This window comes from Phasianus colchicus, chromosome 2 (genome assembly GCF_987193195.1).
Source record: "Phasianus colchicus chromosome 2, bPhaCol1.hap1.1, whole genome shotgun sequence".
Lineage (NCBI taxonomy): Eukaryota > Metazoa > Chordata > Aves > Galliformes > Phasianidae > Phasianus > Phasianus colchicus.
Genome location: NC_143437.1, coordinates 101857424 through 101882492, shown reverse-complemented (window position 1 = coordinate 101882492; position 25069 = coordinate 101857424). Strand labels below are relative to the sequence as shown.

Sequence of the window (25069 nt, the reverse complement as noted above, 5' to 3'; positions counted from 1 at the left end):
TTACAACCATTTAGATATTATACAGTGGATTTTTTTTTACTTTCTTTCTACCACAGCTTCCATTAGAAACAGCTCTTCCAACGTAGATCTCAAGGAAAAAAAAAAAAAAAAATAGCACGAAGATCTCCCTGTGGTCCTCTTAGATAAACGTGTCCAGTGGACAGCCACAAAGATGACTAAGGGCCCAGAGTACCTCCGTGTGAGGAAAGGCTGAGATCCTGGAACTGTTCAGTCTGAAGAAGAGTGACAGGGGATCGTATCAATGCTTATAAATATCTAAAGCCCAGGAGTCAGATTGTTGGGGTCTGGCTCTTTTTGGTAGTGTGCAGTGATGGGACAAGGAGTAAAGAGCACAAATCGGAACGCAGAAGTTCCAAAGGAACATTCAAAAGAACTTCTTTATTGTCAAAGTGACGGAGCCCTGCCACAGACTGCCTGGGGAGGTTGTGAAGTCTCCTTCTCTGGAGATACTCAAGACCCATTTGGGTATCTACATGTGCAACCTGCTGTAGGAAGCCTGCCTGAGCAGTGGGCTGGACTTGGGGATCTTCTCACTGGTGACAGGACGAGGGGAAACGGCCTCAAGTTGCACCAGGAGAAGTTTAAGTTGGTTATCAGGAAAAACTTCTTGACAGAAAGGGTTGTTAAGCACTGCAATAGGCTGCCCAGGGAGGTGGCTGAGTCACCATTCCTGGATGTGTTTAAAAACCATTTGGATGTGGTGCTCAGGGACATGACTTTGTTAGAGTTAGGGTGGTATGGTTAGGTTGTGGTTGGACTCGATGATCTTTAAGGTCTTTTCCAACCTGAGCAATTCTATGATTCTATGACTCTATGATCTCCAGAGGCCCCTTCCAACTTTCCGAGGGGTTCCATTCCTTCCTTCGTGGCCTCACCTGCCCCGAATCCCATTCACAACTTATGGGATGGAATGAAGCAGCACTCTTGTGCTTTGAGAACAGGTTTATGGCTACTTTTTAGGCTTTTCTGCAAGCTGATGCTCAATATCTTGTATTTTCAATCTGCTTTAATGCGTTTTTGCATTCTGGGCAGCCAGGCTCACGCCGTTATCCGCACTCCTGCTGTAGATGCAAGATGTAACACACCGAAGGGCGCACTCAGGCTTTGCTCTACCCCTCCCCTCGTCCGCGCTTCAAGCACGCGGCTTTATCTCGCTCTTTCCAAACACGGCCGCACGTCGCGGCTGAGAGCCGGGCGCGGCGGGGCGGAGCGCTGCGAGGAGGCGGGCAGCCCCACGGCCGGGCGGAGCCGAGCCGCCCTCAGCCCACCCCGCGCGGCCCAAGGCGGAAGGAGCGGCTCCGCCGCCCTCCGCTCGCTGCTCCCGCGCCCGCCTGGCTGCCCTTTTCCGCCCGGCTGAAGCAGAGTCGGGCCGTCAGCTCGCCGCCGCTATGCTGGGTGTCGCGGAGCCGGCGAAAGGGGAAGGTACGTGCCTCTCTCCCCTCCCTTCTCTGCCCGCTCTCATTTAGGGCGGGGGCGGCCGCCGAGCTGCCCGCCCGAGCCCTGGGGCTGTGCGGCGGCCTCGGTAACGGAGGGGTGGGAGCCCGCGTCCCTCCTGCTGCCCGGCGGGGCGGGAGGACCACCCGCCCTTACGTAACGCTGGGGCCAAGCCCTGTCCTGCAAACGTGTTCCGCCCAAAAGCGCTGGTTAGCGATAACGCATCCCCGTGCTCCCTTTATTTTATGTTTTTCCTTCAGCTCACGACGGAACTTCGAGAAGCAAATCCTAAGCTTGGTTTCTTTTTCTTTCCAGAAAATAGTTGCAGTAACGCTGCTTGCAGGGCTTAGTGTCTCAGTGTGTGCTTCTGTGGACGTTTCTTGCAGCTCCGAGTGATGCTCGTTATCTAAGCGGCAGGTTATTAAGGGATAGAATGGCCAGTAAATGAGAACAATACATTTATACGTACCTAAAAGTGAAAAGCAGATGAAATGCTGAAGGTGAGGTGTTGTTTTTTATTAGAATTGCTCGGGTGGTTGGGAGGAGCAGAGCCCCACGCCCTGCTCCAGGAACCCTCAGTCACGTCTGGGTGGCTCCAGAGCATCAGCACGGGCTCCAGGTGACACCTCAAAGGCTGATGTTGTAGTGGAGATGTGCCAGCACCAGGTGGGTGGGGAGCATCAGGGCCAGGGAGCCATGGAGCTGATGGTGTGGAAATAGGTGCAGAGAGAAAATGGAGGTAATAAGGAAGCAGTATGGAGGCATGATAGTTGTTGGAAGCTTTCTTTCTCTTAACCTATTTGCTCTGCTTGCAAAGGTGATGAAGCAGTTTTTTGTTGGTTTTTTGTTTTTTTTTTTTCAACAAAAGGATAGTATTGAAGGTGTATCTTCAGAAGACTTGAACCGCTGAGATGCTGCAGCTCCTCATTCACTGAGATGTGGTATGCTGCAGGCCCTCTGGGACTCAGTGATACTCAATTAAGGTCTGAAAGTCCATTTGCACGGTTCTCTTGCAGCATCTGGTTATGATTGTGGGTGTCTTAGAGGCCTTCCATTAGGATTTTGATAGTTCCCTGTTTTCTCGTGGAGCTTGCTTAAGATGCTCGTGAAGGAAGCAGCCACACATTTACAGGTCTGGATAAGTTCTGGCATTAAGGATTATTAACATGTTTTTCCATCATGGAATTACTACAAAGGTTACATAAAAGCATGTGAAATCAGTGATCTCTCAAGAGCCTTTGGCAATACCCCAGGCAGATGGATGTGACAGCCGAGCATATCCTTCTTTACCTGGCTCCACCCTGTAAGATTTACTCAGCCTACAACAACCTACAGTTCAGGAACTTTAAAGCACAGGTGCACTGAAGACCTCAATTTCCTCTAGATTTCATCTCCATGAACTCATTCTTACCTTGTACCCATGTGAAGCTCTGGTGTTCTCAGCATCAAGTTTTGTGGCTCAAATGCCAAACTAATTAAGGAGGCAGTTCCATTCTCTTTCAATTTCCTTTCTGCTTAATTTATATTTTTTATTTGATATTTACTCTTAAATTCCAAAAGGTAATGATGAGTTATCACCTGTTTATTTCCTTCATATAATTTACAATTACAATAAATTGTGTATTGCTTATCATTTAACAAAAAAAAAAAAATAAATTCCATCATGACTGTCAAGCCAAAGAGTTTATCAATAAAGTTGACAAGACTTAATTTTTTTTTGGTAGACAGCTTTGTTTTTTTTAAGTGATGTTTTTTTTCTATTATTATGATTTATTATAATGTTGGCACCTTACCTGGAAGCAGAGGAGGTCTTGAGTTTCAAATAATGTCGAGGTTATACTTGCCAAGTATTAGGAGCAAATTTTGACGTGTAAGTTACAAGTTCTGTGTACTTACACAGAAAGCAGATAAGCAAGGTATAAAAGACAGTATTTGGTTATTAAACTTAGGCATGCTGTTAGTAGTGGCTTACCTGTCTTTTCTGTTCTTAAACCACTGTGTAAGATTCTGGATTTTCATTAAAATGTTTGATTAAATTTGGTTCCAGTGCATGGTTTGATGATACTTAAATGTGCAGTAAGATTTAGAAACAGGTTACATGGGAGGAAGTCATTCTAAATAAAAGAATATTTGTAATAGAGAGCAAATGTGTGACGTGAAAGATCTGAATTAAACTGAATCTTAAGCTTGAAGCAAATCTGGGATTTCGCTGAAAAGCCACCCCAACTACACATCAGATGAGTGCAATGAATGAGGAAACTATTTGTTTACCTAGCTGGATCTGCACAACTGCCTGATGAGGCTGTGCATTGTGTCAGTGCCTTGTTTGGGTTTATTAGGTAATTTTGATGTGCCAGAGCAGTGTCTAACCAGACATGCTGCAAATATAAGCGTGGCAGGATTCCTTCTTTCCTTCCTAATTTCTGCTACTTTCTGCTACTGCTGAAAGCCATGCTGTTCTTTTCCTTTTCTGTCTCATCTCATGCTTCTGTTTATAACTGATGTTCCCCTTTCCTTTATTTAGATGTGTCATCTACTTGAATTTTCTTTATATCTTCTATTTTCTTCAGATACACTAACAGAAATGTGTTATGGAAATCTACACAATCAAATTTTACCTTTCAAAACAAATTAGAGCGCTAATTGGAAATAAAATTCTTAGGTGCTAACTGGGTTATTTGCACCTTTAATGAGCACATGCTTCATGTACTTTTGTGTTTGCACTTGATTGTGTTACCAAGGTTTGACAGGGATATTTTGGTGAAAGTATCTGGGTTCTCGTGCAAAATAGTGGTAATTGAGTGATTGTACTGTTTTTATGGAACAAGCTAGCACTGCTTCCAGTATGGTAAAATCTCTTGTCTGTCTGTCAGAGCACAGATGCATGGAGAAGCTTTTCAGCTGCTGTAGCGCTTCTCTCTAGCCTGACTGCTCAGCTGCTGCCCATCCACCTCATTAGAATGATGAACCTCACCACTGCTCTTTGCTAAGGACAGTGTGGATTCTAAGACTAAGGTTAGTGCAGATGATCAGTGTGTCATTGCAGTGACTCAGGAAGAGAAATAATGCTGTTTGATATTTTTCTTTGTTTATATGTCATGTTCATTGATTCTTCTGCTTTATTTTTGTTGTCTTTTGCTCAGAGCTGCATAAGGCCTATTTATTGTCATGCCTCATGGTGCCTTCAGAGCCTGACTAGGTTAATAAATGAATTGGGAAGTGCTGCAGAAGATAGGCAGGAGGTGGTAAGCAGCAAACACAAGTAGAGAGGTAATTGTAGAATGGTGCTCAGAGAACAGTAAGTTGGCCTGCTGTAGGCAAGCATTGTTTTGACTTCTTTGTTCTTGCTGGAAAGCAAGAAAAACAGCAATAGCTAGATGCTGAAAATGAAGGTGAGAAGAAGCGTTGAAGCGAGAAGGCATGTAATTTGAAAGAATAAAATGAGAAATAGAAAAAAGTGTTTTGATTTCAAACTTGTGTTAGAACAGATAAGTAAAAAATATGGAAGAAACATAGTAAAAAGGAGTAACTGTTTCTTTTTACTGTATATAGAAAGATGCATGCTTAACAATACAGGGAGAAGTACAGTACAGGTAGAGGAAGCCAAGTAAAGGACAGCCTGGTGATAATTGAATGGTGTAGGGTTGTTCTGGTTTGGTTTTTTTTTTTGCTTTGTTGTCAACTTCTCCCTTGTATTCATTATGCTCTTTGAGCTCTGCCTGCTTAACAAGAAGAAGGAATGTACAGACCTCCTTGAATCTAATAGGTGGTGAAAAAGGAGTTATTTTGACATTAGATGAAGTGGCAGATACCATTTATTTTTTTTGCTTGTTGTTAATGCTGCTGAAAGATGGAAGTTTCTTCAAAATCATAATTTTTGGGTGCTCTGGTTCAGAGGAGTGAATAGGCTACCATTACTTTAAATTTGTGCTTATTTCTTTGTTGCTGTTGACTGTTGTCCAGGCTACATATATGACTTAAGCAACAATCCAGTAGAAATGTGGCTTGCGTAGGATGTTTGAATTAGGATAAGAAATGAGAGCTTAGAACTCTACAACTCCCTGAAGGGAGGTAGTGGTGTAGTGGGGGTTGGCCTCTTCTCCCATGTAACGAGTGATAGGATTAGAGGGAACGGCCTCACATTGCACCAGAGGAGATTCAGGTTGAAAGTTAGGAAATACTACTTCTCCATGAGAATGGTCAGGCATTGGAACAGGCTGCCCAGGGAGGTGGTAGAGTCACTGTCCCTGGACGTGTTCAAGAAACGTTTAGCCAGGTTCCTCAATACAACATCTTAGTGGGAAATATTGGTGATATGTGGACAGCTGGACTGGGTGATCTTAGAGGCTTTTTCCAACCTTGGTGATTCTAGGATTCTGTGATTCTGACATGTGCATATGGCCTCTCCTTCTCTCATCCTCCTCCTTTTAGATTTCCTTTTATGCACATACCCTTAATTTTCGCTTTATTTCTTTTGCAGTCTGTGCTATTATTCCTCTTCTAACTCAGTTACCTGTGAAGGCCGTGTCATCTCTTCTCCAACGTAATTTATGTACTTGTTGCATTTTGAACGTGCCTTGTTTTAGGTAGTGACATGTGCTGAAATTTGAATTCCACAGTGTTTCTTTTCAAATAGAAATGGAATGGATTCTTACAGCTTTGTTCATGAAATGTAATGTTCTTACGTCTAACTTCAGCAAGTTACAGTGCTAAATGGGGGAACTATTTGGTCTACCAAGGGCATGGCTTTATTTGAGCTCCAGGCAAGTATAATGGGCTTTCAGTTGTGGACTGAGAGCAGCCCTGCAGGGAAGGACTGGAGGTGTTGTCAGACAAAAAAAAAGAATATTAGCTGGCAATGTGCACTTAGAGCCCAGAAAGCCAGTGGCATCCTGAGCTGTATCACAGCAGTGTGACCGGGTGGGTGAGGGAGGTGATTGTCCCTCTGTGCTCTGCCCTTGTGAGGCTGCATCTGGAGTACTACATCCAGGTCTGATGCCCTCAGAAAGAAAGATTTAGAGCTGTTGGAGCAGTTTTACAGGTGGGTCAGAGGGCTGGAGCATCTCTCCTTCGAAGGCAGGCTGAGACCTGGGGATCTTCAGCCTGGCAAAGGCTTTGGGAAGACCTTATAGCAGTCTTTCAATATCTAAAAGGGATCTAGACAAAAGCTGGGGTGGGACTGAATTTGGGATTGTAACCATAGATCAAGAAATAATAGTTTTAAACTAAAAGAGGGGAGATTTAGATTAGCCATAGGAGTAAGTTCTTTACTCAGAGTGGTGAGACACTGGCACAAGCTGCCCAGAGGAGCTGGGGATGCCCCATCCCTGGGGAGTGTTCAAGGACAGGTTGGATAGGGACTCTGGGCAACCTGATCTAGTGGGAGGTGTCTCTGCCCATGGCAGGAGGGTGGAACTGGATGGTGTATAAGCCCCTTTTAACCCAAATTATTCTATGATTCAAGGCCTTTGTGAAGGAGTTTCAGCACAAACAAAAACTGAGATCCTTGCCGAAGGGGAAGAGAGACCAAAAATAAAAACTAATGTATTATTGCCAGAACTACAATGAAAAGTTGGTTTCCCTTGTCTATTCTGTTGAGTGTAGTAGACCAGCAGTTGATGCTTTCAGTTGTGACTGTTTTCATAGAAGTTGTCATTGTGCCTTGCAGTCTTGGAAGTCTTTCATTTGCTGTTTTATACTCTTGAAAATCAACACAAAGAGTGCAGTAGCAGTTTTATTACAGTTCATCATTTATGATAACTAACAAAAACTCTATTTGATTTCTTTTATGATATCCTAAGAATGTGATGAACTCTGTTAAACCAAAACTCTCTGTGTGATCTAATGATTGGGCAGTGTTAAGGTGAGCTTCCCTAATCCATTTCTCCAGGGCTTTTGATTGCTGTCTTCATAAAAGAATTTTGTACCAGAACAATGTAGACGTGTATCATTGTGGGATCTAGCAGAGTTTTATGATTTCTTAACTTTGGACCTCCAGAACTCTCTTAAACTATTCATATTGGTACAATCTTTTTGGAACAAGTTTGATGGTGAATGAAGGCAAGAGGTTTTTCTGTTGAGGTTGCTCTGTTCATTACGTTAATCACTGGTAGACGTTTACAGCTGTAGGTCCCCATTTCTGTTTGCAGCTCAACAGAGGCACGTATTCCTGTTTTGAATCCCTACAATCTGGGTCTTTTAAAATGAATTCTTTCTTCAGCCTGAAAGAGGCTAGCTTGTCATACAACTAACAGAATTATACAGTAAAATAAAATGCAAAAATATTTCAGTTTCATCTGCCACTGACTTCTGCTGATTTCCTTACATAAAATGAGTCAAGATTTGTGACCGATATCACATCAGCTTACAAAGTCTTTGACCCACGCTTTTAATTTTTCCATAAAAAATCTGACACTTACTGTTTGGCTGTAGTTTGTCCAAAGAGACCCTTGATGAGATCTGGGTATCCTCATTCCAGCCCCCATTCATCATTGCAGGTTTCCTACCATGCAGTGTGTCTGTTCCTTTTGCTGCCAGCTCTTGGCTGTGAGCGTGTTCCTGTCTGCAAATCAAGGAGCTTGTGTCAGGTCTGGGTTATTCTGTTCTGGGGATAATGCTGCAGAAATTGTCAGAGCCTTTGTTTCTAGCAGTCAGCAGGAGCAATCTCACTGTACCTTTCTAGTTACTCTTTTGCACTTATTGAATTCAGTCACAAAATTCACCAATTAGGATGGCGTTTATTAAAAATAATAATAATAAAATTTGTAGAGTCAATCAATGGAATGCATCTGCTTCCATTCCCTTTGTTTTTTAGGGGGCTGACCTAGTTCAGAGACCTTTTCTCTGATCTGTGTAATTTGTTACTGTCATCTATTCATGAAGCCCTCTGCTACCTTTGCTAGAATAATAGAAAAATATTCTTTTATCCAGCAGTGTCTGAAAAACTTCCAACAACAGAGATTCCGCTACCTCTCAGACTTGTCATCCGCTGCCTTCCTAGTGATTAAGTTTTTCATAATGTGAATCTCTGGAGGCACAACTTGTGACTGCTGTTTCTTGGCTTACCATCTGTCATTGCAAAGAAAAGTTTGGCAGGGCTGTCTTTGTAGGTATCTCTCAAGTAGGTCTAGGCTGATATTGGATTACAACTTAACCTCTTTTTGGCTCCATAGAAAAGTACTGCTTTTAACTGTTAATCCTTCTTGTCCTCTGGACGTCCACTGTGTGCCTCAGCACCTCTATCATCTCGTCATCTGACTTTCTTCAGTCTGTTAATGTCTTATTTGTAGCGAGAAGTCCGAAACTGGACACAGTACTCCAGATGCATTCTCTCCAGTGCTTGAAGAAAAATCATCATGTCCATCCATCAACCAGGTGGTTACTCTTGCTATTGCAGCACTTATACGCTTGGCCTTTGTTTTTCTAAGGCTGCACTGTTGACTCATGTTCTGCTTGTTGTCCTCTTACCTTTCTTGCAAAGCTACTCTTGTGTGCACCCAGCCTGTACTGCTATATTGCAATATTGAACTGTAGCTGTAGGACTTTCTGTTTGCCATTGGATTTCATGTGGTTCCTGTTAGGCCAAGGTCCATTTGGAGAGCAACACTGTCTAGAGGCAAAATAATCCCTTGTTTTGTTCAGCACACAGCATCATGAGGGGAGCACGGGGCAGGCACTGATCTCTGTGATGACAGCGATAGGGCCCAAGGGAATGGCAGGTGGGTGTTAGGAAAAGGTTCTTCACCAGAGGGTGTTTGTACCCTGGTCCAGGCTCCCCAGGGCAGTGGTTACAGTCCCAAACTGCTGGAGTTGAAGGAGCAGTTGGATAGTGCTTTCAGGCATAGGGTTTGAATTTCAGGTAGTTCTGTGTGGAGCTTGGCGTTGGACTTGATGATCCTTGCGGGTCCCTTCCAACTCAGAATATTCAGTGATTTTTGCTCTCCCTCCCAGACTGGTAGCATGCACAAACTGCTGACAAGTGCTTCATAGCACGTTATCCAGGTGCTTAATGAAGACATTGAACGTATTGGCTCAGTATTGATCCCTGAAGGACGTTACTGCTAAGTTGATGTTTTTCTTTGTTGTGTTCTTTTAGTTTGGTTTTGTGTTATTTTTTCCCCCCCATCAGTACCTTATAGTCTGTTTGCCTAATCTCCATCTTGCCAATCTGGTTATAAGAATGCCATGGGAAGCAGTCTTGCTCAAGGTACACTAAGCAACATCAAGATTTCTTCCATCAGCCATTGAGTAATTTGTCTCTTTGGAGAAGGTAATGAATTTATCTGGACAGATTATGCCAAATCCTTTTTGTATGCTCTCAGTCATGTTTATGTGCTTACAACTTTGGGATGATTTTCCTTGGTAGCTCAGTGAGATCTGAGGTAAGGCTGACTGACCTGTAGCTCCCTGCATCCTCTGTCTTGAGCAAGTGCCTTCTTGTAAGTTTTGAGCACTTCTTCATCAGTAGCAAAAAGGATAGAGAGTAGACTTGTGGTAATCATGCCAGCTTCCTGGACACCCTGAGGTGTATTTTACATACTTTTATTAAGTAGTATATATCAAGTCTGCTTTGCTGAACCCTTCTCCTTTACTTTGGTTCCAGCACTGCTCTCTGGTGCTTATTGTTGCCCTTGGGATTACCACTATCCCTCTCACTTATGTAGCATTCTTCAGAAGAGGTGCAGCAGCCTGTTTGTCCTGTCTTGTGACTGGGCAATTTATAGGTGAAATTTTAAACAGCATACTCTGGTTATGTTATGCAGAGCTAGGACAAGTTCCTTTCATCAAATGGTATCTAAATGCAGATTGTAAATGTTGTTACCAAGCGATCTTTCAAATCCAAGTAATTACAAGTCTAAGTAACACTGTAGGATAGAGTGATTAGTATGCTATGAGAACAACTGCATAAGTAATTAAGAATTGTGCATGCAAAGGAAGGTTATTTTTTGCTGTTAGTGTTTTACTTTGGAGTCAACCAAAATAAGGATGAACGTTGAAGAGTCCTAGCTGTGTGGCAGCAGCCATCTACTACTGCTCTGAGTGTTCTCACCCAGTGCAATGGCGGTGGATGGAGTCCTGATCAGTAGTAAAACACCTGAGTGTAGATCTCTTTCTAAGTGCCTTTGAGTATGTCAGATGTGTTCAAGGTCTCTCTATAGGCTTTGCTGACTAAGAGGATCGCTTGCTTTTTCCTAAGGTAGAAAAGTAGTGTGTCCCATGGCTGTTTAGGAGTCAGTCCATGTGCTGCAGCATAGGTCTCTGTATTCTGTAACAGGAGTTTGCTTTCAGATAGATACCCGCATCAGTGCTGTGTTAATCTAGGGCTAAAGCACTACCTAGCAAGTCAAAGCCTATGTTTGTGTATTCTAGCAGAAGTTCAAGCCTTATCTGTCTCGCTAGATGAGTTGATGGAAAATGCCTTCCTTGTAATATCTTTGCATGTGCATCTCTTTCTCCAGCTCTGTTCTTTCCCTCCACAGACTCCTGAAACTCCAGGCAAGTTTGTGGCTATGAGCTCTTCTTAGCTTGCCCGCAGCAACAGCATGAGCTGTGCCCTCTACCAGCTGGCTGAGCTGATAGGAACCTCATCTCAACACCTCTGTCCATTACGTGTATCTGGAAATTGACAGGCTCTCTTGCAGTGTTTTATGGGGACAGGCAGTTTGTGCTGAAGATAGATGCCAATAATGGAAATGTTCTTCAGAGCTTCTTTTATGAAGTCTGAGGGGGAACTGTAAGTTTCTGGGTGTGAATCATTTTCTCAGAGTAGCACCATTGGAATTATATCCAGTTTTACTTTGTGCTTTTTTTTTTCTTCTTCAGTCTATCTATATTACAAAGCCCATAAAATTCCAAATGGAAAAAAAAAAACAACCAATAATATATATACAAAAGAATGTCTCGGTTCTTGCACACAGTACTAGGAAACCTTTTGGGACTGTCTCTGGTGGGCTGTCTTTCAGAAAACCTTTAGTGCACAGTAACTTTCAGTTACTGCAGTGCTGTGCGTATTAGAATATTAGAAATTAAGGTATGTTTCAAAGGGGAACAGAGCTACTGCAGGAGTTGGTGTGAACTTGAAAAGGCAACCACTTCAGTCCAAAATGCATTGCTGATCTTCCTTTTTCCTTATTCACGACTATATATTGCAGATGCTACTTGTGAGTGAAGAGTTGCCAGTTGGATTATTCTGTGCAATTGTTTGCTAACATCAGTTCAGGATGAAACTTCACAACTGATTATTTTTGTTTTCTTAATTGATTTGTGATTAGAAACTTTGTACAGAGCCTGCTTTTTTGGGTGAGGCTCTTTGGCTTTTAAAGACTTCAGACAAGGGATGATGAGCTAAAAGTTTTACTCTGGTTGTCAGTGTAGCTGGGTTTTTCTGTCATGTCTTTCACTTTTTAGTGATGAAGAGGTAAAAAGCAGGAATAATGCACTGCAAAGTATTTCTTATTATAGTTTGAAAATATTCAATTATTTATGTTCCAGTCACTGTAAACTAGAGATGGTAATATGGTAAGCAGTGAAGTATTAAAAATGAAATCTCTGGCAGTAACAGAACTTTTCTGGGGTGAAGTAAGTAGGGAGGAGGGGGGACTTCATCCAGAGAATTATGTGCTGTGACTGAAAGTACTAAACAATGCTTCTTCCGTCGTTTCAGAAACATTCTCTATTTGTAGTATTCTGTTTTTTTTCAAGGTAATGCATGTTAATTTAAATTAAAGCATTGTGGATCTTGTCTGCACTGCCTGTTATTTCAGTTGTTTTACTTAAATCTTGTAAAACTGATAAAACCTTGGGAAGTAAAGAAATGTTTCTACCAGTACATTTTGTTTTATGTAATCGAGCATCATTACTTATGGCTTCATTCAGATTTGTTTGAGATCTGTAGCACAAAGCATTTTACAGTGACTTTCTGAATTACAGAATGACCTGGGTTGAAAGGGCCCTCAAGGATCATGAATCTCCAACCCCTCTGCCACATGCAGGGCCACCAACCTCCTCATTTAATGCCAGACCAGGCTGCCCAGGGCCCCATCCAATCTGGCCTTGAACACTTTAAGGGATGGGGCATCTACAGCCTCTCTGGGCAGCTGTTCCAGCACCTCACCACTCTCTCTGGAAAGAACTTCCCCCTGTCATCCAACCTAAATCTTTCCTCCTTCAACTTAAAACCATTTTCTCATGTCCTACCGGAATGTACTGCCTTCCATCCCACCAGGACCTTGGAGGCTTTTGGCTTTAGATTTCCTTTTCCTCTCAGCTGATCTGAAGCACCAACGGTACAGATATCCATGCTTTGAGTGCTCTGAGAGTGATGTTTCAGTACGGTAGTTCATAAACATTTTAACACTTCCCAGAGTGTTCAGTTTATGTGCCTAAGACTTGACAAACTGATAGGAAATAGAATTTGTATCCCTATATTCAGCAGTGAATGGCTTTTTTTCATTAAGCAAAAGAAATTGAATGCACAAATTTTATCCTTAGCTTGAAATTTGAAGATTATGTTGTTAGAATAAAGCTGTCTATTTTTGTGTAATGCTATTTATTGTTGCATCTTATTTGATCATGTTGTTCAAATTCTTTATCCTCATTCCGTGTGCTGATGGATTGCTGCTGTATAAATTATATGCTAAATAGTGGCTGCTGAACTTGGAAATAATTTATTAAACAACTTTAAAGTGGTGGTACTTCTGTTAATTTCAAGATGCAGGTTATGAAAAGGTATTCAGAATTCTTTTTTTTATCTTCAAGTATGTTTCAGATGAATCTTTTCACTGGATTGTGTGAATAAGAACTCTAAAATTATTTGCCTCTAAGGTAGACTAGACCATTTCCTCATTATATGCAGTTCAGGAGCATAGTTTCTTGTTTTTTTCCCCAGTTATTCTATGGGAATATGGGAAGTTATGATAGCAAAGAGCCAGATATGTAAGTATTTGCTAATTTGTTATAACAGTGTCTTGTTCTGTCTAACAGCAAACATGAGGTCAGTGTCAGAAGAGCCAGTCCCATTACACGAAGAATTTATCTACTGTTGTGGAGCTGCTACCCATGTTTTAAAGTGTGGGCCATGGAAAGACCTCTCAAAGGATGAAAGTAAAAATCTACCCAGGCTCTTGTTCATGATTATTCCTGGTGAGTGTCTTTTTGTTCATTTTATGTTTGGAAGTATGATGAATTGGAATAGGCACACTCAGTGTCAGTATCAGAAATGTTCCTGGATAAATCTGGCACACAAGCGGCTAAAAATCAGTGGTATTGCAATGATGTGAAATTTCTTTGTTAGATTTGAATTAGTACTGTTATCTGTAATCTCAACAAGAAGTTATCTGTATTTCTGTGTAAGATAAAACTGAGAAATTAGAATGTCTCAGTTATTTATACGGTGGTGGTTGTTTGCTGACAGCATCATATATTTTAATTGCACTCTATTTATTTACTGTATGTGAAAGTGGTGTTGCGATGTCAGCCCTGTGCAAGCTGTTGTTTGAATGTACTCTGCTGTTTATGGACCAATGTGTAGGCTGCTCTTTGCTTCATGGTGAGATGGTGACCGAATCCCATTTTTCAGTTTTTACAAGGTTTTGGAAGCACCACAGAATATTTTGTTACTTTCTTCAGGCACAATGATTTTATGTCTTTGCCTCCTGGAGTTTACTAGGAGCATAACTTTTCACACAATCACGATGAAGTTTAAACTCTTTCTGCAACTGAAAAGAAGAAATAAGGCTCCAATGAGTTCATTACTGCTGCTTTATGGGAACAGCTTTTTAAGCCAGGTGCTGTGCAGAGTAACTTTTTTTGTTATAACTAGCTGCCTGTTTGGATCCAAATATGTGAAACAGTTTTCCAGAGGTTTAAGTTATGAAGATAGGCTGAGGGAACTGGGCTTGTTCAGCCTGGAGAAGAGAAGGCTGCAGGGTGACCTAATTGTAGCCTTTCAGTACCTAAAGGGAGCCTACAAACAGGAGGGGAATCAACTCTTTGAAAGGGTAGATAACAGCAGGACAAGGGGAAATGGTTTTAAGTTGAGGGAGGGAAGATTTAGGTTGGATGACGGGGAAGTTTTTTACAGAGAGAGTGGTGAGGTGCTGGAACAGCTGCCCAGAGAGGCTGTGGATGTCCCGTCCCTGGAGATGTTCAAGGCCAGGTTGGATGGAGCCCTGGGCAGCCTGGTCTGGTATTAAATGTGGAAGTTGGTGGCCCTGCATGTGGCAGGGGGGTTGGAGATTCATGATCCTTGAGGTCCCTTCCAACCCGGGCATTCTGTGATTCTATGAAGTGTGAGTTAATGCTTTTTGATTGTTGATTTCTTACAGTTAAGGCATTTCTGGAAGTCCTTAAAAGAACAGATAAGTTTCTTTTCTCCTTAGGTTCTGGAGCCTTGGTTTGTCTTCAAGTTATTTTGCTTGAAGTGCACCAGGACATGCAGACCTTATAGATTCTATGTTTATTATAGAAAACTTGTCTATAAGAAGGCCACATGAGTCCTGCTTCCCACAGTATACTTCTATGGGGATGTAGCATTTCATATTAACTAGATAGATGATCAGAGATAAACATCAGAAGAATATTCAAAGTACTTCTGTAGTGATCTGCAAACTTTTGTGAGCAGCTCGCGTATGTTTTTGCTCTAATTTCAGAACTGTGTTGGTAACACTGGGACTTCTTTCACTGAGAGAATGATTAAAAATAATGCAGCAACAAGAGTTACAAAGCTGCAAAGTGGCTAGATTAGAAATGATTGATGATGAGGGTGTTTTCTGGTAGCCTCGCCAGCCATTAGAGTATCTAGCTCCTCAGCTTTGCCTCCTACTCCCTTGGCGTCAGTCGCTTTGAAATGCCATGTGTTATGTCCTGTTAAGAGAAGGGGATCCTTTTTGCTAACACAGACGGGAAATCAGAAAGGCAAAAAACTTTTCACAAGCAGAACCTTAAAGATAAGTGGCGGTGCTGTGGTGCTCCTCTTTTCTAACAATTGTATAATAAGCAAAAAGCAACTAAAGCTCTTTCTTTTTTTATAAAGCTTATTTTACTAGATTTACAGTAAGTATTTATCTTCAAATGATAACAATATTTTTTAATGTAACCATTTCAGTCTTTGCATCTTAAACTGACACTGAAGTTGTGTTTGAGTAGCAAATATTGATATTCAGGAATGCAAGGATGTGTGTACATAGAAGCGCTAAAAACAATTCCAAGAATAATCATTCAACGAATATTATGTTTTGAAAGCCAAGTATTTAAATGTTTAAGAATCACACAATGATTTTAATTCCCTCTTTAATCATGATTGTGTATTTTTTCAAGATGCTGCTCAGCCCTTCCTAGCCGTTCTTGGAAATCCTGTCTGTTTTTCACTTACTTCTGCTTTGCTCTTGATTTATACTGCCACACCAGTCACTTCCCTTAAACTTTCCTGTAGGTTTCCTATTGGCCTCCTTTTCCTCCTGAACAGACTGTATTTTGTTTCTGATTAATTTATTGTGTCTGGGTGTTGCTGTGGGTAATGCCTCACTGAAGAGCTAAAAGCTTCTGTTCTAAAGCAAAGAGATTTCTACATCCAGGAGCTGTTTTTAAGAAATCAAACCAAACAAACCCCTTCAAATACCGTGAGATGCATTTAAAAACTGATTTTTACAGCAATGCCACAACATCTGAAATGCCTAAAGCTTCCCATTTTAACTGTGTACTTTCTTTACTGAATTTTTAAAGGGAAATTTATATTAATGGCTTATGACTGTGTGTTCTTCACTCCCATATCCATACCTGCCACCTGCAGTTCATTTTGGAATATGATGAGTCAGGGAAGAGTTTGTTTCTGTTCCCAGAGAGTATCTTGATGTTGCCTGAACATCAATGAGGGTGGAAACTCAAAAAGCCATCAAAGGAGGCAGAACATTTTCATTGATTTCTAACTTGTCTGGTAATACAAAAGAGGTACTATGTTAAGTGTTATGGCCAAGATACTGATATTATTTGAATGGTACTTCTGTTCTGTAATTAATGGTGAAGAGTCTGGAGGAGAGGAGGCTCAGAGGAGACCTCGTTACACTCTACAACTTCATGAAGGGAGGTTGTGATGAGGAGGGGTTTGGCCTCTTCTCCCAGGCAACAAACAGGACCCAAGGAAATGGCTACAGGTTGTACCAGAGGAGGTTTAGGTTAGACATAAGGAGGGACTTTTTCTCTCAGGGAGTAGTCAGGCACTGGAATGGCTGTCCATGGAAGTGGTAGAGTTGCCATTTATTGGAAAGTTTTAAGGAAAACCTTATATTGTTGCATAGTATCAATGGCAACAATGTTGCCCTCTTCTTTACCTTTGTTTATTTTCTAGTAAAATGTAAATACTAAGTTCTTTTCAATCCTTCTGAATAGAATGGTGTTTTGGTTTTTTTTTCCCTCTCTTTGTATCTTTGCTGTCCTGTAAAAGAGGTGCATTATTTACTGGCTCTCTTTAGGGAAGAAGCCATATCGTATCTGATGTACCTCATCTGTAAATGTGCAGTTCAACTAGTAATATGTATTGCTAGTTGATATTTAATTCAGAAACTGGGTCAAAAGAAATGGCTATTGTAAGGCATATTTGCCTTGAATGACTTGGTTTATGCTCTGTTTTTACATGTATGGCCGTGAGATGATTGCAAAGACACTTATGGTTACAATGCCACAGCTCCTCATTGGAAGAGCAAATAAAAATTCCCTTTTACCTTGGCACTGTAGTGAGGGCAAAACTACAGTGATGTTATCTTCGTTTTGGACACCCAAATTTGGCAGTCAGTCCCGTCACCCAAGTTCCCTGCTGCAAGTGCCACGGGGCTGGCTAGGAGCTAGGATCACATAGTGCCATTTTGCTTCTCATAGATCAGATGTTTGGTGGTTTTTATAGTTGTTTGTTTTTTTTTTTTCCTGTTCTGTTATATAGTTTATTTTTGGCCTTCAAGGACATTTATCTGCCTACACAAAAAGCACAGTTCAAGCGGAGACCTGGACACTTGGGCCATCTGGCAGCATACTCATATACCTAACAGTTAGGAGTAGATAGTGTTCTCCTCATGGTTTTTGAAGTATGAAATGCAGAACCCTTTAGGAGTCCAGCAGTTTTCACACTTGAAAGACAGGTATCCCTAATTCAGATTCCTTATGGAATGAAATAATGAAGGACGGAAAGGGACAACTGATACAGGTCAGTGAAAGAAACACCCAGCCAAGGGCAACTCTCACTCAAAAAGCAAATTGCATGCAACCAGGTGTTCAGTGGTTGAGCATGCTTGGTCCTACTGTATGTGGTGCATTGTTCTGCGTGTTCAACTGATCTGGTACATGCCATGCTTTTCCAATGCATATGATTTCCATATCAAAACAGGACTTGGAAGGAGAGGAAGAGAAGAATGATGAAATCCTCAACTTCTGACAGAATCTTAATACTCTTGCGAGTAATAACTCTTACGTGCTTATTCTTGTATTCTTACTGCTTGTCTTGTATTCTTATTGTTAGTTGGACTTCTCCATGATGTGGAGGATTCCTTTCTTCCCTGACTTATTTCTTGAAAAAACACAGGGAGCCGACTCCACAACATTTTCATACTCTGAAATCAATGGAAAATTTCCCACTGAATTTGAATTGAATTTAACTGTGCTTGAAGCAGTTAAAATGCACAGCGTTCAGTGGAGTTCAGTCTCGGGCCACAACAGAGCAGAGCTTTTATATACAGTGGTCTGTGTATACTTGAATGATTGAGACATTGAAATGTTTAATGTACGCTTTGTTGTTTTGTAACCTTTTTCCTCATGTAAGTAAAATGTGTTTATTGAAGTAATTACTGTGCAAAATACCCAACTTGTTCTCTTGTCCTCAGTCCAGAATACATGTGTACTTGTTTACTGTTCTTAATATGATTTTTTTTCTATTAAAATAATTAAGTTTGCCCACGAGAGTAAAATTAAATGTATACAGTTGAAGGATCAGGTCCCTGGTTTTCTGGAAATGTAGGCGTTATGGGGAAAGACAGGAATTATTTTTTTTCTTCATGTGTCATAAAGGTCTGTTTTTTCCTTTTGCAGTGTTTGTTTAGTGTAAAATTAGCAATGAGGTATAAAATCTACTGTAGCAATATTTAACGTTGCTTGGGTTCACTGGAAACCAGGATCCACAGAGTGTAATGGAATATTTTTCTTACTGTTTTAAGTGTCTATTTGCGTCTGTGTGTTTATGAAACATTGAATTTTGTAAATAAATACAGTACAAATTTTAAAACCACTGTGCTGTTAGACCTGTCTTCACAAAGTTCTTCTTGCATTTCATTGCTGGAGTACATTGTAATACCTTCTTTCCAGACAGCAATGCTCATTAAAATGATGATGTAATCTAGGCAACTTTGTTATTGGCAGACCTGTACTTGAAAAGCTTACTTTATGGATGGCAATGCGTGACGTAAATAACATTTGTTTTCTTCTGATAAAGAATACTATGTTAATTTCATTCATTAATATACAAAAACCTCAGAATTTACTTGGCACACATGCAGGCTATTCCCTCTGCTTGTCAGATTTCTTGATCTGCTTGCTTGCAATCTCATTGCTGCTGGGTTATTGGATGATCATTGTTTTACCAACACAAGCAATGACTTTGTGGTATTTAAGTCCTTACAGGCTTTAAACAGGGGCTTTAAACAGATACTTACTTTACAGTATAAGGATTTGATCTGAGATAATCCTCCAAGTCAAACATTGTTTTTGTTTTTCTGCACAACAGATGGTTGGATTTTGATCTTCTCTTTGCAGTAACTGCATGACTGACTTCCCCATCACCAGTGTCTCTTGAAGACTACTTAACTGTTTTTCAGTAGTGAAAATAGTACAAAAAAATCTTTGTGGATTATGACAAGTCTCTAATGGGTTCTGCCTTGAAGTGTAGCTTCCTCTTAAAGTTTTTGAAATTCTATTTTTGACTGTGCTGCAAGGACTCTGAAAAGCTTTCAGTACTTTATCTGGCTTTGTCTTCACCTCTCCTCATTTAGTATTTAAAAATCATCTTTCAACATTTGCTAAGAAAAGTTTATTAAATAGCACTGTGTAATAATAACTTGCACTAGAACTGTTTGTATAAGACTTAATTCATTTGTATTTAGTGGAGGGCTTTTACTTTTTCTTATTTTGGTTGATTGATTTGGGTTCTTTTGCTACCACTGAAAAAAACCTTTTGTAGGGTTGTTAATCGTTCCCTCTGCTGAGCAATCACTGCAGTGAATAGTTTTTCAGAGGTCTACTGAAGGAGCTACTGCTGCCACCAAGACTGCGGCTTCGCTCATCAATGAAAATTATTTCATGACTCTACAAACCATGTAAAATGTGTTTCCTCCAATTCAATTGGATTTTAGGGTATGCTTTAATTTAAACAAAGTCCATGGGTTTAAATGGATTTGTTGGTGTTGTAACCATTTCTCAGTAAGAACTGCCTGAAATGTAGTAAGGACTCCCAGTGTGAACTAATCTGGAGCTGACACTGACAGCCTTGGGCAGAATGTAATTCAGAATCCAGCATGTGAACCTTGGTACTTAATGTGTGATGAAACCAGTGAAAAGAAAGAACAGAACTGTTAGCGAAGTGAAATCAGATTTTGGAGTAGAAATCACTCGGTCATTCTAGGAGAGTTCTTCCATCCTCTCAGACAGCAAGTACTTAAGTCAGCAGTCAGTATACCCCAGGGCACAGTAGTGTTCACTATTTGTCTTGAAAATGCAACTGGAGGGAAGGGGAATGCTGCTGGCAATGAAAAAGAACAGATGAAGAGGGAGGATGACTCTTTACCTCTTGGCTGAGGGCACTTTTAGGTTCTGGCACCTGTTCTGGTGCTGCATACGCAGTCACTGAAGAAGCTCCAGCAGTACTTCTATGAACAAAATCAAGTACCTGTTCTATCTGCATTAAGCAGTGAGATTTATTTATGTATTTATTTAGGACTAAATACTACCAAGGCATCAACAGTAGACGTGTCTGCCCAGCCTCACCTTTTTCCTCTGTGGTTTTGGCACTAACAAGCTGGCTATGAGAGTGAGATTGGATTTTTGTTTGTTGTTTTTTTTTTTAAGATTCAGTTTGAGTCTGTGTGACCTGGTTCTTAAAGGGGATCAGCCTAATATTACACATCTAATGAAGATGACGGAATGTGAATGTCCGTGATAAGAAACATTATTTCCTAGGAATTTCTGTGTGACTGGGAGCTGGGAATGGGCACTGTCAGGACTGTTTCTATCTACTGATGGGTGGGGTTGCTCTGATGCTGTGGAGATGATCAAAACCCAATTGGGCAAACTGCTGGGTAACTGATTTAGCTAACAGTGTGTAAATGGGAGGATGAACCAGGTGGACTCAAGATCCCTGCTGACTTCAGTGGTTCTGTGAATGCAGCTCAGGGTCGTCCAAGCTTCTTGTCTCAGTCTGGGTTTGGATCTCAATTGATCTATCTGTTATATTTTTAGGAGTCTAAATGGTAGCAGACAAAAACATATGGATAATCATAGATAAATACTTAATTAGAATTAGTCACTTATACAAGAACTGTAATTTAAGCTGCCCACTTCTTGCCTTCACAGCCATACTGCGTAGTAAGTGCCTTAACTGTCAAGTGAGGTTTGTTGGAAGAGGTGTGCCAGAAGAGGGAGCTGTTTTAAAGATTAGAAAAAATATAGCATTTTTTGAAAGCTTTTTGCTGTAATAGTCAGCAGTGTCATATGTTGGCTGGCTTCATGCTATCATCTGAATACATATATAGGTACTGTTTCTCCTCTGCTTGTGCATCACATACACACACACAAGAAAAAATAGTTTTATGAGGCTATTCATGTGACAGTGATTAATTGGTTCTGTTTGTTGTTGAGGGTCATAAAAATGCCTTTAACTTGTGTTATGGAGAGTGAAATAAAGGAGACCCAGTTAGAGCAACGAACGTAAGGACTGGAATGCTGGAGCTTTTGTTCCCAGCCTTGCTACTGGGTTGCTTTTCAATAGACATTTCAACTGTCCCCACAAATTTGTACCAAACAAAACTTTGTTCCCATTTGGAAAATTTATCTAATCTATCACCAGAGTCCCTAAGTTAGCGTTCAGTAACAATCAGCTAACAATAAATTAACAATAAAAGCACAACTGGATAGAGTGAGACAACAAATGCTTCCTCTCTTGGAATGTTTAACTCTGGGCAGCTCCACTCCTTCTGTTTCATGAAATCCTTGGGCTAGGACATATATCATGTTCTGTTTGTTCAGCACTAAATACCCAAAGGACATTAAAGAAAATAACACAATTAAATACTTCAACTCTTTATTATGTTGAAAAAAAGGAATCATTTTGTTTTGGATGTTAATTGTTTGAATTAAGTACTTCTAGATGGCAGTGAGAAATTTTAGATGGAAGTCATAGTGTAACTTCACTCCTGTTAATATTGAAAATAGCTGCATGTGATTTCTGCTTGTAGGGTAACTGAGTTTTGATTATCTTAAGCTGAGACTAACAGCTTGTTTTCTTTGTGTATCTTCACCTGCTGTTTTCTGTGTGGATGTGTATTTTCCATCCTGCTAACACTATGCTTTGTCCTTAATCTTCACTTACCCCTGCTGGTTTCAAGTACAAGGAATTGCATGCATTCTTACCTGAGCCCATCTTCCGCTCACTTTTCCAGGCAGAGCAGTGCTGCTGTTGACAGATCTCAGCTGAAGGAATGAAATGGAAAGGAAAGGGGAATTTGGGGGCACAAAAATGAAGGTGGTCAACTTCCCAAACATCTTAATTTTGCGTCTAGAATTCTGTCCTGAGGGTAGATGTTTATATCCAAAAGGCTGAGCAGGATCTCTTTGCTGTATGTACAGATACTGCCTTTATTTATACATCTTCATAAAAAAAAAAAAATCAAGCTTTTTTTACATAGTAGCTGAGCAGCAGCATTGATCCATTCTCTGGTATTGACGGTATGTGAAATTAAACTTTGTCCTGGAGATTACTGTACCTGAGCAGAGCATTACCTGTAGAACAGCATACCTGGTGTTTCTGACAGTGAGTTAACCAGGAGGGAACTGCAATGAGTTCACTGCCCTTTCTGTGGAGAGAAGATGAACTCCGTGCTGTTATAATGACTATAGCAGAGGGCTTGAGGCAGCCACATGGTGCTCTGAGTGTGTTACTTGACTGCTGTGCTGCTCCTCAGACTGGCTCTGGAAAGCCAGCTGGTAGTCCTAAAACTCTTTTCCTGTATTCCATCTGTCTGTGTAATGACCTTACATGATCAATGTCAGGTAAGCAAAGCCCTCCTGGTAAGTTTCTATGCTTCCTTTCTGTATTAAAAGTTAGGATGTAAAAGAACTTCCATTTGGATTTGGGCACTTTGTCAGGGCACTGGAAGGCAAGCCTGAGTATCCACTGAGCCTTAGACCATAAAGCAAATGTTCCTGAGCCTGAAGCAGTATAGAAGTTAAAAACCATAGGGTGTATATTGAAACCCACCAAGAAATCCAACAGCTTTTACTGCTTGGAGCACTTAAAATACTTTGTAAGGCCATAATTGCACAATCCAAATGTTTGTCAACAATAGTGGGATAAGGTATTCCTGTTCCCACCGCACTGTGCCACTCCACCCGTTGGTTATGCCAAAACAATAGTTTGAGAGGTCATGCTGTGAATTAAATAAATACATACAGTTACTTCTAGGGTCTTTTTGGAGTTGGAGCAGTTCCCTGTTTGGGTTCACAGCATGGCCCCTCAGGGCTCTGCCAGTGTAAGTCAGGCTGGTGAGCTGTGGTAGGGGGGTGGGAATGGTAGGAAGAAGGTGGGAGGGAGTTCCTTCGGTTGAACGTGTTGCAGAACTTTCTGATGTTAAATTATGGTGTCAGTCCTCAGCACACACAACGCCTGTGGTTTCACACGCTCCATCCTGAGGCTTTTCTGGAAGGAGCTGGTACCCCACTGGTCACACCAGGTGGTAGTGATTCGCTGGGAATGCAGTACCCCTTCCTTGCGGCTGCTGCTTTTGTTTATTCTGCAGCTCCAGATGAAGCTGCCAGCTCTTTATATTTGACCTTGAGTTTTCAGTTTTTTGTCATGGAGAATTTGTACGTTACTTTATTTTGAATTTCTTTCTTTTGCCTGAAGAAAAAAATTGTCAGAAGCGAAGGAGTTTCTCACTCTCCAGTAGCTGGTATGCACAGTACAAAAGCAATCAATGACAATGGCTTGCATTCTAGAGTTCAAAGTCTGTGTAGTGTAACAATCTAGATAGAAGAGTTTACGTGGGACAAGTTAATGTGCTTTTCCCCTTGACTGCAGGTATTCTAATTATAAGGTACAAAATAGAACATAAAAAGTTCCATACAGATGTGAGGAAAAGCGTCTTTACTGTGAGGGTGACGGAGCACTGGAGAAGGCTGTCCAGAGAGTTTGTGGAGTCTCATTTTCTGGAGATATCCAAACTTGTCTGGATGCTTTCCTATGGACCTGCTGTAGGCACCCTGCTTTGAAAGGGGGAGTTGGACTCAACGATCTCCAGAGGTCCCTTCCAGCACCTACGATCCCAGTGTTTCTGGGATAAGGAATTAAGAGCACAGCTTTCTGTTTTAGTGGGACATCAATACAGCAGAACACTTTTTTATTTGCATACTTCCATAGGATGTGCATTGTGTACTGTCATTTTCTATGTTTATTGTTGAAAAGAAGCAAAATCAGTGACCAGAAAAAAACCACCTTCTGATTACAAAAATCTCTTCTTCCAACCTGTCCAGATACCTCTCCATCAGTAGCAGGAATGTTCATGGCTCAGTTACGGGTTCTTATTTTCAATTGACCATATACTTGCTCAGCACCCTACATGACCATGCATGAAAGGTGCTGTTAACTTTTAATATTAAGTGGTAGAGTTCTTAGTGGTTAGTAGCACTTTGACTTTCATGCATGCATTTTGTCTGCATTCTGGTTTTGGCTGGGATAGTCAGTTTTCTTCCTAGTGTATGGTATGGTGCTGTGTTTTGGATTTAGGATGAGAATAATATCAATAACACATTGATGTTTTAGTTGTTGCTGAGCAGTAGTTGTACAAACCCAAGGGCATCTTTCTGGCAGGGCAGCATGAGAGGCTGAAGAGATGAGTGTGCGCAAGAACTGGGGGGGACAGGACCAGGACAGCTTACTGAAACTGTCCAAAATAATGTTCTGTGCCATATGGTGCCATGCTGACCCAGTAATCAACTTGAGGAGTTGATTGGAGGGAACCAACTGCTCAGAGGCTATTTGGGCATTGGTCAGCAATTGCACTGTGCATCACCTGCTTTGCGTATTCTTTTACAATGATGATTGTCATTTTGCCTTCCTTTTCTGTCCTATTAGACTGCCTTTATTTCAACCTATGAGTTTTATCTTTTTTTCCCTTTCTCTCTCCCACCTCACTGGTGGATGAGCCAATGGCTGCATGGTGCTGAGCTGCCTGCTGGGTTAAGCCACAACAGTCTGTTATTTCTGTTCTCTGACTGGGATTAACGAAATCTTTCTCGGTCAAGTTCTTGCAGATTTGTCAAAGAGATGTGCTGTCTGGATTGAAATCAAATTTCTTTGAGGGTCTCTGTA

General features: G+C 41.1%; 1 protein-coding gene across 2 annotated transcripts in view; it reads left to right on the top strand.

The window, feature by feature from the left end:
• The first annotated feature begins 1267 nt into the window (after nt 1-1267).
• LDAH (lipid droplet associated hydrolase) overlaps nt 1268-25069 on the top strand; it is a 109187-nt gene continuing 85385 nt past the window's right edge. Inside the window, exons 1-3 of one of the 2 annotated variants that reach the window (XM_031595903.2) lie at nt 1280-1443; nt 1771-1955; nt 13438-13596. In XM_031595903.2, the coding sequence (XP_031451763.1) occupies nt 13443-13596 (154 nt within the window). In that variant the 5' untranslated portion in view covers nt 1280-1443; nt 1771-1955; nt 13438-13442. Of the gene's footprint in view, nt 1444-1770; nt 1956-13437; nt 13597-25069 lie in introns of both variants that reach the window. The other variant, XM_031595902.2, reaches the window with a different exon arrangement.